The sequence below is a fragment of the Amphibalanus amphitrite genome, unplaced genomic scaffold, assembly GCF_019059575.1.
Source record: "Amphibalanus amphitrite isolate SeventyFive unplaced genomic scaffold, NRLGWU_Aamphi_draft 000618F_arrow, whole genome shotgun sequence".
Lineage (NCBI taxonomy): Eukaryota > Metazoa > Arthropoda > Thecostraca > Balanomorpha > Balanidae > Amphibalanus > Amphibalanus amphitrite.
Window position 1 is genome coordinate 322,686 of NW_024882112.1, and position 17,195 is coordinate 339,880.

Consider the following 17,195-nt stretch of genomic DNA (forward strand, 5'->3'; position numbering starts at 1 on the left):
AAACCATGTAATGTGTTGGCCAGTGCAAATTGTGGAAAATAGACAGTGTCAGGTGTTCATTGAGCAGCAAGGAGTGTACTTACTTCTTGTTCACCTAGGTTTTCTGCGCAGACACCCTGCATCGCATGGCTCTTCCGCACAGCTGGCATTCAGCCTGCTCTGGCCACCATCCCGGCCCAGTCTGATCTCTGGCCCGACACGACCGGGTACAGCTGGTATATTTATTGCAGACATAACAATAAAAAACCAACCGAAAGGGCGCTGGTCGGGCCAGGCCGGCCGGCGGAGCCGAGTCGAGTACGGACACACCGGCGGCCGGGCCCAACAGCGCCACGCCACACTAAAACCCAACGCCAGCGAATCACGACGATCAGAAACTGCAACCCTACGTACAACACATAGAAAACATGAGATTGTCTCGGTTCGCGCCATCGGGCCTTGCCGGCGTATTGTTGAGTGGAACGGATGGGTTGCCACACAACAACTGAGCCCCAGGCCGGCACTGCCCGATGGTGTGGTTGGTTCCAACCACGACCGCCGAGCGGCGCTGTCGTCGACCGGCAGCGCCGCCCGGCCAGCTCGTCTCGCTGACGCTCTCGCTCGCACACCCACCCACACGGACGCACACACAGGCGGCGTGTGCCGCCGAGGACAGCGCGAGCCGGGCAGAGATAGAGAGAGGGGGCAGACCCTGTGGAGTGGCGCGGCGCGGCGGGGACAGGAGGGTAGCGGCCCGGGGCGGCCGATTCGATGTTGGCAGGGCGCCACCGGTCGCGGGAGGCATGCGGTCGAGCGCTACTCTAACACCTATACATGCACGGTACATCAGAACAGTGAGCACGAGACAAGCAGTAAGATTGGCACTGTCGGGGCGCCGTCGCGCCGACGGCCGGCTACTCTGGGGCGGCGCGACCCGCCGACACGGACTAGGTGAGGGGTGTGAGAAAATATCCCATACTCGGAGCTTGTCTCGAAATCAACCGGAACAACATATACCGTTCGGAGACAATGCTACACGAGCGCAGCGGCGGCGACGACACGCCGCCGCCGGCCGGCGCTGTGACCTGCGACATGTGCCCCGGGGCGGCTCGCGGTGCCGCCCCGCACGTCTGGAATGTCGCCGCGTATACGATTGTCGGGCCGTCCCACTGTTGCGCAAACCGATTGTGAGCGGGCCAGTTCGCCCGCAACAAGGACATATAAAAATAATCTGACAAGCTCTACGGAATATCTAGGTAAACTCGCGTACAAAGTGATATTTAAGACTATGGTAACAACAAGGCAGCGTCTGCAGCAAGCGTCGCCGATGGCCGTAACAAATAAATACATACCTCAAAAACGGCACTGCGCCCACCACATACTGACACACCTAAGCTCGGCGCGAGTCCGGTGTGCGCTGCCCGCTACTGGGCGTGCGGGGTTGTGCACACATCAACTAACACCCACTGGGGCGGCGGCGGCGCCGACCACTAGCTCCTAGGGCGCCGGCGGCCCGGTCACACCCGCTCGCCGGCCCGGTCACACCCGCTCGCCGGCCCGGTCACACCCGCTCGCCGGCCGGGGAGGAGACCGTGGGCACCAGCTGAGCGCCGCCGCCCAGGCTCGGCTCCGTGCTCCTGCGGCGCAGCTTGGTCGACTTCAGCTTCTTCAGCATGGTGGCCTGCACGCGCCAGGCGCCGCGCGCGCACGGGTGGACACAGACAGAGAGCGAGAAAGAAGAGAGGGGGAGGGGCAGGGTCACAGACTGCGGCGCGCCGCGGCGGCACCAGAGGTGGTCGCATGCTCCCTCTGTGCCGCCCTGGCGGCCGGCGCGCGCGCGACAGCGAGGGGCCGGGGCAGGGCGGACGGGGAGGGAGGGCAGGGGCGACGCTGGTGCGGACTCTCAGTCGCGGGTCGACTCGCCTTCCGTGGATACCAGCGAGGACTCTGTATTGCGGCGGCGCATTTTGATTTTCTTTAGCATTGTCGCCTAAAACAAAATTTCGAATAATGTCAACGGAACAGAAAAGTTACCATTAAAACACAGATCACACAAACATGAACCGAGGAATAATGCTGACAGTTTCTGGGCATGACCGTGGGGAATCGGCGGATATGATGCTTCCTAATAATTATTCAAATTAATACCAGTAAAACGCCTTTTGGGCGAAGAACGAGCGAGCGAGATAGTGAGCCCTGCACGTGCGGAAGGGCGAGAGGGTGCTTCCAACGGGCTTGCGCAAAGCACCCTTCTAACCGGTCGCTAGCGGTGTGCCAAATTTGAACGCAATCGGCCCAGCCGTTCCTGAGATCTGGAAGCGGCATTCTGCACGTGCGCACGTGCAAACGGGGTCCAAAATGACTTTTGCACGGCACCCTACTAACTGGTCCCCAACCGTGTACCAAATTTGAGCGCAATCGGCCCAGCCGTTCTCGAGATCTGGAAACGCCCCCTGCACGTGCGCACGTGCAGTAGCACCCTAACCGCAACACATGGGAATGCATTGCCTGGTGGGTGCCTACCTGTATGCCAAGTTTCAGCGAAATCGCCCCAGTAATTACCGAGTTACTGAAATGGAAACAAATTTGGCACCTCTTATTGTTGTATTTTGCACGTGCACTGGGGGTGACCCACATGCATCGAGAGTATCCTATTTTGGGTAGAAGGGATGCTGCTACCCTACAAAAATTACCGCAAGTCAATCGCCCAAGCGGCTGCTGAGATATGAGCCTCTCAAAATCACTATTTTTGCAAAACAGCTTGAACACCCTTGACTTTTCACGTGGCACGTGCCACGACGGTCACTGAGATGTATCAAAAGTAGTCAATTACGGGGTAGAAGGGATGGGGCTACCCAACAAAAAAAGACCGCAGGCCAATCGGTCCAGCGGTTGCTGAGATATAAGCCTCTCAAAAGGGTTACAGGCCGGGCCGGGCCGGGCCGGGCCGCTCATACTGAGATTTTTCCGTTATATTGAAAAGACTCACTTCGCTCGCTGCGCTCGCTCGCTCGTAATGACTCCAGCAAAGCTCAAATTTTACGAGCATTAGTAAATCAAATAAACACAATATCATTCATGAATGAAATGCCATGAGCATGTTTCACAGCAAAGCACAGACTAGCCATTGAAAATAAGCACCGACGAATACACGGTTTTGATACGAAAGGTCAGGTCACAAAGGCCAAATGCCCCAATTAAATTGATGATCAATTCCCGCTAAACCTTATGGCTTATGTTTTATTTCGTTAAATATCATCCGAGCATCTTAATACAACTATTTAAAGCGTCAATGGGGAAAATATCTCTTTTTGACTTTTAAAAGGGCTTGTATGTTTTTCGCTACTCAATAAATTATTTTTCGCTCTCCCCCAAGACCCTACGTCGTTTTTGACCTCTTTCATTGTCACCCGATCTCCATGTGATCCCTCCTCGCTCTGCTGCCGCTCACCTTGAGTGCCGACTTGAGGACGACCACCTCTCCGGCGGGCTGCACCCACGGCTCGCCGTCCACCTGTACAGGCATGTCTGTGTGCAGGTGGATGCGGATGTGGCCGCCCTGCGCCACGCGGATCGACGAGCGCAGGCCCGACTGGATCTGGCCCAGGTGCACCACGCCCGTCACGCCCACGATCTCCAGCATTCCGTCCCAGTGGTTGGGCGTGCCGAACTGGTCGTCCTTCTCCGGTCCCCACGGGTTGGCGCCGCTGCCCCAGCTGCGCGCGCGGTGCGACAGGGTCAGCGGGCACCGGCAGAGGTCGCGCGGGTGTCGGGTGGGACTCATGGAAACATAAATAGAACTGCAATGTTCATATATCGGTACAAACTTTACATTACGTACAGTTGGCACTGCCAACTGTGCGTGGCAGTCAATAATCATAGCATGTCATAGCATGTGCATTGTGCATACCATCAATATGCAATTATAGCATAAAGACTCTAACCATTTAGACCGTTTCCCACCTGAGGATGTTCAGGATGATGATGCCCTCGACAGGCGGCAGTTCCAGGGGCTTTCCGTCCACCTCCACCTTCATGTGCCGGTGGAGGTCCTTGCACATTTTCCGACTCATCATTTTCCGCAGGCCCATCTTCACGTAGACGCCCTTGTTGTGCAGCCGGCTGTTGAACTTGTCCGGGTTCTCCTCGCGGGCGTTGTGGAAGTCCAGGCACAGGTCAGCGTCGATCCCAATGCCGAAGTAGTTGTTCATGACGAAAATCTGTGTGTTGTCTTCGCTGGTGGAACCTGCAACAGCGATAACCCATGGTAAAGTGATCTGATCGTAATAAGTACGAAGGGCGGGATTAGAATCAAAGCTTCTTTAGAATATTTGAAGTGTTTGAAGTGTTCACGGGTTAGTAATTTACCCAAACATTGGACAAACGGCTAAGCTGAAAATGCTCGTCGTTGGGCAGAATCAGTTCCTAGGAATCCTTCAATGCTGGCAATCATATTCGCGTGTACGATGGGTGATACATTATTCAAAAAACAATTAGCGAGACATGCTGTGAAGGTCAACGACTGCAGTAAGTAGGGCTTTATAGCAAAGCGGCTTGCAGCAAGCGCTTGCTATGAACAGAGTACACGCATGAGATATAACTTCCCTCATATTCTCCCAGCGGAAGTGGCTGTTGTAGCGTGTAGACACGTAATTGCTGGCCCTTAACACTAAGCTATTTGAACGATGGCATCACCCGCTTTTTTACCGTGCATCCAATCGCACACTATCAAATGGGGATTTAGTGATGAATGATTTCCATCGACCATTGTTGTCAGTCAATAGGGCTATGCCAAAATGACTCTGCATAGACCTTGAGTCCCATGCTGACTGTTGAGTGGACAGAGAGCAATCAATGACCATGATGATGATGAGAATGATGAAGGTGTTGATGACTGTCATTGCGCTCGTCTCACCCTGCGAGTTGGGCAGCGCTGACTTGGTGAAGTCCACCTCTGAGCCCTTGTCGTCCGGGTGAAACACCACCGTCCACCGGTCCAGGCGGACCTCCTCGGCATCGATGACGTCTCGCAGCAGCGTGTTGGGATCCTCTCCGCCCGAATAGCCGGGACCCCAGCGCAGCACTCGCGCCAGGTCGTTCCCTGTGGCGGCGGGCATGGGGAGGCTCAGTTGGTGGCTTTCTTTGTTGGCCAGCTCAAATGCTACAGTTTTGCTGTATGCTATAGTTTTGCTCGGATTTATATCTACAACATTTCATTGTAATGAAGTGAGTGATGTGTGTTACGGGCTAGTTCGACCTTCGAAAGCAGCCGAAAAGCTGGTTTCACGGTCAATAGGTATTTGAATGCATTTTTGCATGACAGTGAGCTCTGGAGGAACCTGACCTAAATGGCATTCGTATGACAATCACATCCACATAATTTGCAAATATATATTTAACGAAGTTTTTATGAACAGTTCTTTTTTTTTTCGTCGGTTGCCGCTTCACATAACAGTATGACCCAATTTTTGACATTTTTATGTGAATTAGTGTATGTAAGGCGGAATATTTGCACCAATGCGCAATTTCGCAGTGAGTTCCGCAGTTCACTGCTAGACTTACCAGTGAACTGAGCCACTCCATGGTCATTTAGCCACTGCTAGTACTTAGTGAAGACTGCGGAGCAATTCAAAAGGCTTTCCCCACAGAAGTGGGCATGAAGTAGGCAGTAAGTGCTGGCTGGATAAGGCCAATAGTTGTGGCTAATATCAAGAATCTTGGCTAATATCACGATTTAGCTCGTCGGCATGACTACCCAACCCATTTCTTGAAGGCAATTAAAAGGCGTCTTTGCGCCGCCACCGACAGGCTGGCATATTTACAGTTTCACGAGCAGCAGCTAGGGTTTCGAGGCGCCCAAATAGCATTTTACATGAACAAAGCCACTTTATACTATCAACCAATGACTGAACCAAATATGCGTAATTGCGCCATGTATTTCGGTGGTTAGTGGACTGGACAGTCAGACTCGACTATTTTAGGCTGCGATACTCGTTAACCTCGCTCCCGCGGTCAAACCTCGAATGGTGCCTGGTAGTAAACGTTGCAGCACGCATTTATTGCAGCCGTTTCCATAGTGCATTAGTGGTAATTATGAGTCATAGACCGAAAAGGAGCTCGCCTAGTGGGACTTCGGAGTGAGCGACGAGCGTGTACACGAAGGATTTACGTCAGTACACGGCACATTAACATCACACGGTATTCGCTGCGCTGCGCACTGTGCAACCTCCCTGGGACGCCACTATAGACTTTACGCGGTCTGACCTCTCTTTGTCAGTGGGAGTCAAAAGTTGTGCATTTTGCGAGGCAAGCTTCCTTCACATGTTATTTCACAGGAGCCCATGGTCAAGAAACCAACGTTTTTTTTTCGTAATCACCATGAACACCGTTATTGCTGGCCGAGTAAAATGCGTTATACGGCACAAACTACATATATCGCCGCTGCCCAGAGAAGTTACAACGTAGGCACTTTTACTGAACAACATTTCTGAGCACATTCTCCCCACTACACTGGTGCTCTGAGAGCACATCATGACCTCACTGGCTGCATTGAGGACACTTTACCCACTGGTGTTCCCCATTGGAGTCCACTGTGCGCTTACCAGTGCCGAGTGGTACGATGGCGCACGGTGGGGAGGAGCACTCGCTGTCCTGGCCAACATTGTCCAGACACTGGAGCACCCAGCCGATGGTGCCGTCTCCGCCGCACACCAGTATCCGGTAGTCGGGCACCTTCCGGAACACGTACAGCCTGCCGGCAGACAGACACACAGGTGTGAAGGCACTGTCAGACTCACAGAGTGTCCGGTCACGGAAAGGTGGACACGGAGGAACACGGGGCAGACAAATACATGTTATTTGTCTTCGCTTGTATTTGTGTGTGGGTTGTCTTTTGAAAATTGTCATATTCAAGAGGCATTTTGCCCAATATACATTTACAGCCTTTTCGACATAGTGTTTTGCATTTTGTTTTTTTTTTTCAAAGCAACTATCGCAGTAGATGAACTTGGGCAATGACAGTTGTCAAAATCAGCTCTAAAAACTACCCTAGGAACATGTAAACCTCGAAAAAGTGAGCCAAGGCCATCAAAGGTCAATAACCTTGACCTAACCTTCACTTGACCTTGACTCCCACCCAGAGTAGTTGACCCTATGAACATTCCGACAAATGCAGACAAGGATTTGGGATATAACTATTTACAAAAATCGATCACAGCTGAATCGTCCGAGTGTCTAATAATGACTTACCAGTAGTGTAAGTCATTATTAGATCATTATTAGGTCAGTGTAAACAGCTTTCGGAGCATGGACTCAGACCAAATTTCTGCACACGGTCCATGTCGATGCCTATTGAGACATGCTGCGAACATTGCTGAGCCGAACAGACGCAATACGAACCGCATCGATAGTAGTCACTTCTCACTATCACGGATAAGAAATATTAACGATAAAAAACAAGCGAGTGCGATGTGAGTGCTTTGAAAAACCGGCATCTCTCCTCCCATGCCATCGTTTTTTTTTTCTCAGAAATATTGATTCCTAAATCGTTACGTACGGTTTTATGGTGAAAAGGCTTGACTATATAGCATAACAATTAACAATTGAGCACTGTAAACAATCACCCGTTAAGGATTACATGCGCCCTATAGCACAACTGTTCTATCTACTGACCCGGGCAGCGGGCCGCCGTTGTCGAGGTCGAAAACCTGGCTGGGGTTGACCATCCTCCTGAAGCTGGTGATGAGCTCGAGGCCCTGGCAGCCGCCCGACTTGACGTTGACGAAGAACAGCACGGGCCGCACCCCGGGTGGTATCAGCTCCGGTGACAGTGACGGCAGTATCATCACTGCAACACAGGGGAGGGGTCTTAACTTACTGAGCATCGGCCGCCCGACGAGACGGCGATATCGTCCTTTTTAACGTTGTAACGTCACCTTTGCAACGACCTTGAAACAAGCAAACGTACGACCTTGAAAACAGTGGAAGATGGGAAATGTGTGGTGTGAGCTAATAGTTCACGTCAAAGTATGGTAACTTTTATTCATTATCAAACACTTCATAACCGCAGGTTGATAGACAAACACTATTCGTTAGAATTGTGTTTTTTCTATTGAAAAAAACAACCGGAGCAGTTCTCGGTCGGGAGGTGTTTTCCATACCTGCCTGAGCTTGGGGCAACTTGATTGGGGCCTAAACAGTACTTGTCAGGTTCATAAAAAAATCGTATAGGCTCCCGCAGGCGATCTACCTGATGGCGCCGGTCGCTACTCGTATGGTTGGGCTCGGGTGCTGATAAACACCATTTCCATGGGCACAGTCAGATCCAGATCAGCTACATAGGTCAATTATAGCGCTCAATATTTCACCAACATAACGCTTTAAACAAAAAGCTGTAATGGTCATCCGATTCAAATACCCCATGCTTGATGTATTTCGTCGCACCGGTAACCCTTGACACCCCAAATTGGTAACTGCAGTTTAGTCTCTGTTTTTTTTTACCTTTTGTATCCAGCAGCCTGCCACTATAATTAGGGTCAGTTTGCAAGACACATTTACGTAGAAGGAATTACAAAATATGCTGAGACCCACAGATAATGAGATTTTCCGTCAAGCAGACATTTAGTTTTAGTCCAAGCTGAAATCACCAACCGAGCAGTGGCAGCTCCATACACGCGTGATTGCAGGCGATTTGACGGCACCCTCATGCTGCCCAGCGCAACAGTCACCGGGGTTGCTATCGGCTCTTTTGGGTCCGCTATGACAACCGGTCATTCAATGGAGGCTTCGTGCCATGGGGTTTCGGTTACAGCCAGAAATATTGGAGTTTCTTGCAAAAGGAGGTTGATACTTTACTTTGTCACGAAGCCATATATCTCCTGTCCGTATGTATAGTTAGTTAGCTAACAAACGGTGCTCATGCACAATACACATTGCGTGTAGCTGGCGTTCCTATGGTGGCATCAACTCGCCACCCCAGGAATAGTGATTGTTTATACTCAAGCTTACATACACCGCATGTCTTAATGCTTACAGCAATGATCACCTCAGCAATGGCTGGCAATGTAGCTAATTGCACTTTCGCAAATGTGCCCAAACAGAGATGCTGAATAGACCTACGAACATGAAAGGTCCATAATTACCGGCATTCGTCCATGACAATTGACACATAGCACATTGCGCGGTCCTTATTACCACATTTGTGTTTATATACCGACCAGAGCTTATGTGAGGTAAGTCGGTGTTTGTCGATCCTGAGCTACTAGCCCTCGCCCTGGCAGGGCATTTTTGGCAGGGGGGGGGGTCGATGCGACCCCCCTCGCGATTGGCTCCTATGGCACCTAGAAACACCAAATTTAGTAGGTAGGTGGGCCCCCAGGAGTTCTCGCCCCTGTGCAAATTTGGTTGCTCTAGGTCAATATTTAGGGGGGTTTTGGGGGGTATAAATGTAAAAATTTCGCTAAAACAGGTCAAAAGTTTTTCGCTTATAACTTTTGATCTAATTAAGATAGAGCAAAAAGAAAAGCACCAGTGAACTCAGAACGTCAAGGCGCGTCGAATGATATACTATTTAGCTTGCTTAAGTGTACATAAAGTTTTTCTTAAATTTTAAGTAAACTTAAATTAATAAATTAAGTTCAAGTTAACAAAATTGCATCACATCGCATATCATTCGATTCGGCTGATCACCAGGAACACAAAGATACCATTTTCAAAGCTCTAGCGTCATTATGTGCCAAGTTATTGGCAAAAACGTCATTTGACCTCTGTTGACCTCATTTGACCTGACCCATGGATAAGTACACCAAACAAAGAAGCACCAAGTGACCTGCTGTTAAGTACTGTGGTTTCAAAGCACAAAAGTGGTAGAACGAAGCGGATATCTCCAGTATTTTCCGAATTTAGTATTTTCCCATAGGCTTAACATTACGACGTAATGACCTCTAACTGACCTCAGGTCAGTGACCTTAAAAACCCCGAACTATATGTTATACAACTCGGTGAACTTAGCACATCCTGAAAGTTTGAAGGAAATCAGCTCAAAACTGTGAGTTGGACAGGTGCAAAAGAAAATTGAAATTTGACCATGACCTTGTACCAGTTTTTCTGACCTGGTGACCTGACCCAAGGTGACCCGGACCTGAAAGTTTCAGGTCATATGTAAAAAGGTTGCCCCATAGGCTGTGCGAAATTTGGCGGCGCTGCGCGCCGCCGTTTTTACGCTATCTTCGAAAAACCTTAGGGGGGGTCGCATCGACCCCCCCCCCCTGCCAGGGCGAGGGCTAGACCGCTGCAGCCGCCGCGCCGCCTATGTGTCGGGTGGTAGTTTGTCCCCGCCGCATACTACCAAGCAGTTGTTTATTCTCATCGCATACGTACCCAGCAGATGTTTGTCCTCGTACGAGGCCTCCTGAAGGGCGTAGTAGGCGCGGGTGCCATCCTCGGCGTTATTGTACACGATCACCAGCGAGCCGTACTCGTAGTAGATGGGCCCGATTGATGAAAATTTGTTTGCTGAATGTGAGAGAAGAACATAATCTAATTGTAATTAATAGGTATATTCGGCAATTGTATATCTAAGGATTATACATAATGTAGAAGCAGTATCTATACACAAATTGCTGCAAAATGGGGAGCATGCAACAAACAGGTTATTATTGATTTCCCTCAGGATTTCTGAGAACATCTTAGCACATTTTTTGGGTTGTTTTATCTATTTCTAAACAAACCCGGAAGCTAACGCAAAATAAATACTGAAGTTAGGAGACGTTCTTCACGAATCTAGCCAACCGCGCACTCACTCCTGTCAACGCATAACCTCATATCTTGTTACTCCCGTCCAATTCTAAAGGAAACATGTGCATCTCATCCATTTACCACCGATACAACTTGCCAGGGCGTGACACCCCATAGGTCCAACAGTTCTTCTTCAGCAACACCAACCAAGAACGGAGGGGCCGTGGATCCTATTCCCCGGTGTGGACCCTGTTCCCCGGCGGCCGTGGACTCCGTTCCCCGGTGCGGACCCCGTTCCCCGGTGGCCGTGGACCATAGGCGGCGGAACGGGGGGGGGCACCGGGGCACCGTGCCCCCCTTGGATTCTGCAAGGGGGGCACCAATAGCAAGGTGCCCCCCCCTTAAATTTGATGTATTAGTACCAGGGGCGGATTCGGGAAAACTCGGGAAATTCGGGAAAGGGGAGGTTCATGAATCGAAGTGGTGCCCCTACCTAGTACCTATGCCCAAAATTAAAACCTCAACGGATTTCGCCCACTTAATTTTGGTGGTGCCCTATTTTCAGTTTTTTTTTTGCTTTATTTTTGGTTAGTCATGTGATGACTGGTGCCCCTGCTAAGCCGCTGGTGCCCCTGGAAAGACTGTGGTACCTACCTACCCTGCCCCCTGACAAGCCTACGGTGGGCCCTGACATGACTTAGGTGCCCATGGGCCCTGACAGGCCCGTGGTGCCCCTGACAGGCCTGTGGTGTCCTTGCTAGGCATGTGGTGTCCCTGGGCCTTGGCAGGTTTGTGGTGCCCCTGTTAGAACGTAGGTGCCCTTGACAGGTTTGTGGTGCCTCTGACAATCCTAAATTGCCAACGACAGGCTTGTGGTGCCCTTGACAGGCCCATGGTGCCCTTGAGAAGCCGGTGGTTCCCCTGCGAAGCCGATAGTGTCCCTGACAGGCCTCTGGTGCCCCTGGCAGGTCTGTGGTGCCCCTGGAAGACCTGTAGTGCTTTTGCTAGGCCGATGGTGCTCCTGACAGGCCTGTGGTGCCACTGACAGGCCCGTGGTGCCCCTGCTAGGCCTTTGGCACCCCTGGCGGGCCTGTGGTGCCCCTGTCGGCTGTCAGGCCTGTGGTGCTCCTGGCAGGCATGTGGTGACCCCAGGCCCTAAGTCATGACACATGTGACCTCCACCCTGGGATTCGCCACTGATTAGTACTGCGATGGCTTCTTGGGAATTATACATGTAGGATAAATGGAATTTATCAAACGACAATAAGGAAGAGACAAACACATAGGTACTTGAGGATCAGCTTAAAGTTAACCACACATACGGGCAGGGGTGTAATTTTCCTAAAATGATTGTGGGTGCCCAGCTGTAGGGGCGCCCGGCGCCAGGCCGTTTTGGGGCGCGATAGATATTCTTTATGTGGGAGCCTAAATTAACACCGAATTTGATAACATTGCTAGCCGAATGGCGCTTCAAGTGACGTGTCTGACTAAGCAAATACACGCTTAAAAGTGGAAACTGACCGGAAGGACGTAAAAAATATGTAGAGAGGCGCCATCCAGTAGGAGGGGCACCAAATGTGGAGGCGCCAGACGGTTACGACTTACGAGGGCGCCGTGAGACGATGAAAAGGGCGCCATTCTCTTAGGAGGGCGCCGAGTGATTGAAAACGCTATGTGGTCTAGGGGCGCTAAGAGGCCAGAAGGGCGCCGCACAGTCAGTAGTGCTACGTTGGTGGGGACGTGGGGGCGCCAGATGGTTACGAGGGCGCCTTGAGATCATGAAAAGGGCGCCATTCTCGTAAAAGGGTGCCGAGTGATTGAAAACGCTATATGTGGTTCAGGGGCGCTGAGAGGCCAGAAGGGCGCCGAATAGTCGAGGGATGCACGGTGAACAGAGACCTAAGGACGCGAGACGGTCAGGAGGGCGCCGTTAGACCATGAGAATGGCGCGGTGCTGTCAAAAGTGCGCCATTCTCCCAGAAGGGCGCCGAGTGATGATTAAAAACGCTATCCATGCTCGGGGTTACATGAGCAGAGTTAATACGCATTACAAACGGACTACAATGGTGAGCGAATAGGAAAATCCGTTCCTGATACGCATTTACTTGCTCATGTAACCCCGGTACATGAACGCGAGACGGTTAGGAGGACGCCGTTAGAGCATGCGAAGGGCACCGTGCTCTCGAAAGGACGCTTGCAGCCTTGTAAAAGACTTGTGGGTGCTTTTTCATCATTGTGGGGGCATAATTCAGGATTGTGGGTGCATATGCCCCCACAAAGAGATATAAAATTAGGTACACCCCTGCATACGGGGGTGAACTGCAATTTTCGTTTAGTAAAAAAAAAAAAAAAAATCATCGTGTCAGGGCTGTGACGAAAAATAAGTGGCCTAAATCCGATGAGAAAACAGGATTTGGGGGTACCCTAGGTTTGGCTCCTTGAGCCATGGTGCCCCCCCTTGTCTCAAATCGTTCCGCCGCCTATGCCGTGGACCCGTCCCCCCGGTGACCCCTCGCTGACCTCTGCCGAGGATGGCCAGCAGGATTTTCTCGTACTGGCGCTGGTTGAGGTTGAGCGGCAGGTTTCCCACGAACAGGGGCACGCTGGGCCCGTGAGGGTCCCTCCGCTCGGCCAGGTGGAACCGGGCCAGAGTCATCTGCAGCACTGAGTCGCGGCTGATGGACTTCATCAGCTCCCAGGGTCGCTCGTCGGGCGCCAGCTCGCGTACGTTCACTGTGGGTAGAACGGCAACAACCGGGGATGGGGATTGATTAAGCTTAATTTTCTATTAACCCTCGCCCCGCTGGGGGGCCAATTTGCCCCCCCCCCCCGTGGTTTTTCCTGAATAGCAAGAAAACGGCAGCGACTAAGAGGGCTAGAAAGACGCGGTAAAAAGCAGTCGATAGCTTTCAATGCGTACAGTATGAAAGAATTTCAGTCATTTTTCATCTTAGACCAATATTGGGGTCACTGGAGGTCATCAAAGGTCCAAATTTGCCAAATGCCATTATATTTCTCAGGAAACATGCATTTATCTCAGGAACTATGATAGCTAGAAAAACGCATGGAAAAGCAATCGATATGTTTTGAACTCTTCTTTTGATAAGATCTGACCTAAATTGACCTTAGGTCAACGGTTTAGCCTCCAGAGGGCAAAAACTCAAAAAATAGCTGTTTTTACGAAATGTGTTTTTCGGCAATAACTTTTGACTAAAAAATGCCACAACATTTCTATTGCCAGAATCGTGTTCCTCTCGCCGAGACGCGTCGAATGAACTATAATTGGACCTTGGAAGGTCAACTTAAAAATTTGACCTCAGGTCAAGGTCATGACCTGACCGGAAAAGGTCATGTTGCATATCATTCGATGCGTCTCAACAAGACAAACCCAATGAGACCATCCCCAGCGTCCTATCTCTTTCCAATCGAGAGTTATTGGCAAAAATCTGTTTGTAGCCTCAAATGACTTCGGATGACCTTTCTAGAGGCTATCAGCAAAAAAGACACCTTGATCGTCACGGGTGGTCCAAATCATTGTGATTCTGAAATATTTGGAGTGTCCCTATGCTTACACACGCCACACGGATCTAGAGGCATTTTCATTTTTATCCATTGACTTATAATTATAAGGTCACGCCACTGACCTGACCTTAGGGCACGGATATAAAAAAAAATCCGAGATATACAAATTGGCCTCGTGTCGGAATAGCTAGCGACAAAACAGCTAGTGTCATTTGAGCTAGTACGTTTGAGCTAGTGCTACAAAAGAGCTAGTGATGTAAAAGCTAATTAAAATAGCTAGTAACTTTTAAGAGCTAGTCCCAAGGAGAGCTAGTGGTGCAAAGAACTTTGAAGATACCTGTTACAATTACTTTGAAGATATCTACATTGTGAGGCAGGGACGGAGGGGGCAAAGGAGAGCACAAAAATTTCGGAAAAGACATGTGGAATGTCAGAATTCGCACCGACGAGGGAATGTCGAGGACCAACAACAAAATTGAAGGGTGGCACAGGGCAATCCAAGGAATGGTGGACTCACCACACCCGTTACTTTGGTGTTGTCTGGCCGTGTTTCAAAAAAAAAAAGAAGCGCTGCAAGCTGCCGAACTTTGCAAATTCAAAGCAGGAACCGAAGTTCAAAAACAAGAGAAAAATTATGCCGATATAAATAAACGAATTAAGGTCCTCATTCGCCGTCTCGCAGAAGACATCATAGACAGGCAGGAGTTTCTTCGCGGAGTTGGATACGACATTTCGATGAACGTTTGAGAATAAAATCTGGTTGGATGTTTCTGTCTTTTTCAATATTACGACCTTTTTTAGTGACCGATCTGATCTGAACTGAACTTTGCTTATAAAATCCCGAAGAGGTACGGCGTGTCCCGATCTACTAGCCCTTTACAACACTAGTCATTTTGCTCGTAGCTATTTGGTGGGACTAGTTACAATCGCACTAGCTATTTTGTGGCACTAGCCCAAATGAGCTAGTTCAAACAACACTAGCTCTTTTGTGGCTAGCTCATTTGTATGGGAATCGTACAAATTGTAGGCGCCCATAACATCATGCAATCCACCAAGTTTTAAACCTTTCTGACAAACACTGCAGGCTGGATATGATTGCAAACTATTTTTAGGCTTGGTCAGTTAACTTGACCTGGTGACCTGACCTGACATGACCTAGGGCCAAAAATTTCACACATTGTCCAAAATTGATGTACAAAAAGCTACCCCAAGCGGCGCGGCGCTACGCGCCGCGGTTTTTTTTATTCACACGCAAAAAACGCGACAGGGTGTTAACATATGCCCCCCCCCCCACTGGGGCGAAGGTTAAAAATGGCAATGAAAATACACTGTTATGTCAATGAAATCTAGAGTTGTTCATCGATATGATTCAAGCTGGGAGAATATGCTAAGATCACCGAGCTGTATAACCTACATCCAGATTTTTTCAAGTTCAGATGACCTGAGGTCATCTAGGGTCACGACAAATTAAAAGAAAATTTATCTGAATAACTCCAATTGTTAAACAAAAACTGTAGAAATAGCAGTTTTCATGAAAATGGTTTTTCGTCAATAACTTTTGACTCAAGAGAACCACGACATTATTCTTGGCAGCATCGTGTTCCTCTCGTCGAGACGCGTCAAATGGACTATTATTTGACTTTGAAAGGTCATTTTGATAATTTGACCTCAGGTCAAGGTCATGACCTGACCGGAAAGGGTCATGTTGCATATCAGTCGATCTGTATCGTCGAGCTGAATACATCTGACGTGTTTTCATCGCTCTAGCACGTCTTTATCAAAAGTTATAGCCAAAAAACTGCTTGTGACCGTTCATGACCTGAGATGACCTAAGGAGCACACAGAGAGGTCACAGGTGCATTTTTCCGATTCAGTGTGTCATGTTTACCTATGAACCGATGCTTGAGAGGACTTTGAACATCATTCGTCCAAAAGAGGTGCATTTGGGCAATTTTCTCCCATTGACTTATAATTATGGAGAGGTCGCAAAATTGACCTGACCTTAGGTCATCGATATCAAAATTCCGAAATATACCTACATTTTGTACATACTGTCACTCTTATCAATCGCTGAAAGTGTCAAGGCGATCGTTCAGTCGGTGAAGCTATGACGAGGATTGAAACTTTTTCTGAGGTGAGGTCACTTGACCTGACCTGGTGACCTGACCTTGACAGCCCTGGGTCTGAAATTTTCACAACGTATGTGGAAAAGATGCATAAACAAATGTGCCAAAAACGGTGGCGTGGAGCATATCTGCGAAAAATCGCAGGGAGGGGAGGGTGTTCAAACAACCCCGGCCCGGCGCGGGTTAATGAAAAACACTAAGATCAGGATGAGGTCAGTCAAACTACATTTTTGTTGATAACTTCGGACACAATGAGGGTAGAACTTATAAAATAGTGTCATTGTGTTCCTTGTGATCAGCCGAAGCGAATAATATGCGAAATGATACGATTTGGGTAACTTAAACTTAATCAATTAAGTCACGTTCAGTTAACCCGTGCCCTGATGGGGGCATTAATTAGCCCCCCTCACCTCTATGGCTTTCTTGAATAGCAAACCAACGGCGGCGCGCAGCGCCGCCAAATTTTTTGTACCTTTTAAGACATCAATTTGACACCTTCACACAAAATTTAAAGTCATAGCTCACCATAGGTCAGGAGTTATTGAGGTCAAACTGAGCCTGAGGTCATGTTCGAGCCAAAATGAGCGAAAAACATAAAATCTTGAAACGCTTTCAAAAGGTACAATTAACAAGCAATTTCAAAGTTCTTTAAGTGGTCGTTTAGAGACAAGATGGCGCTACAAAAACGATATCTCGGATTTTCAAAAATTTGTGAATTTGACCCCCAAAACAATTTTTCTGATAGAATAAAAAAATCCCAAAAATGTTTCGAATTTCCAAGAACCGGTGAATATATGCTAGTCCCTACTCTCTTCTATATACATACCAAATTTT

At 49.3% G+C, this 17,195-nt stretch overlaps 1 protein-coding gene across 2 annotated transcripts in view; it reads right to left on the bottom strand.

The window, feature by feature from the left end:
• Nucleotides 1–207: 207 nt before the first annotated feature.
• LOC122363379 (diacylglycerol kinase theta-like) overlaps nucleotides 208–17,195 on the bottom strand; it is a 50,590-nt gene continuing 33,602 nt past the window's right edge. The window contains exons 11-18 of one of the 2 annotated variants that reach the window (XM_043332584.1): nucleotides 13,234–13,446; nucleotides 10,357–10,491; nucleotides 7,651–7,825; nucleotides 6,582–6,730; nucleotides 4,895–5,080; nucleotides 3,943–4,225; nucleotides 3,431–3,695; nucleotides 208–1,969 (exon numbers count right to left, since the gene is read on the bottom strand). In XM_043332584.1, the coding sequence (XP_043188519.1) occupies nucleotides 1,883–1,969; nucleotides 3,431–3,695; nucleotides 3,943–4,225; nucleotides 4,895–5,080; nucleotides 6,582–6,730; nucleotides 7,651–7,825; nucleotides 10,357–10,491; nucleotides 13,234–13,446 (1,493 nt within the window). In that variant the 3' untranslated portion in view covers nucleotides 208–1,882. The remainder of the gene's footprint in view (nucleotides 1,970–3,430; nucleotides 3,696–3,942; nucleotides 4,226–4,894; nucleotides 5,081–6,581; nucleotides 6,731–7,650; nucleotides 7,826–10,356; nucleotides 10,492–13,233; nucleotides 13,447–17,195) is intronic. The other variant, XM_043332583.1, reaches the window with a different exon arrangement.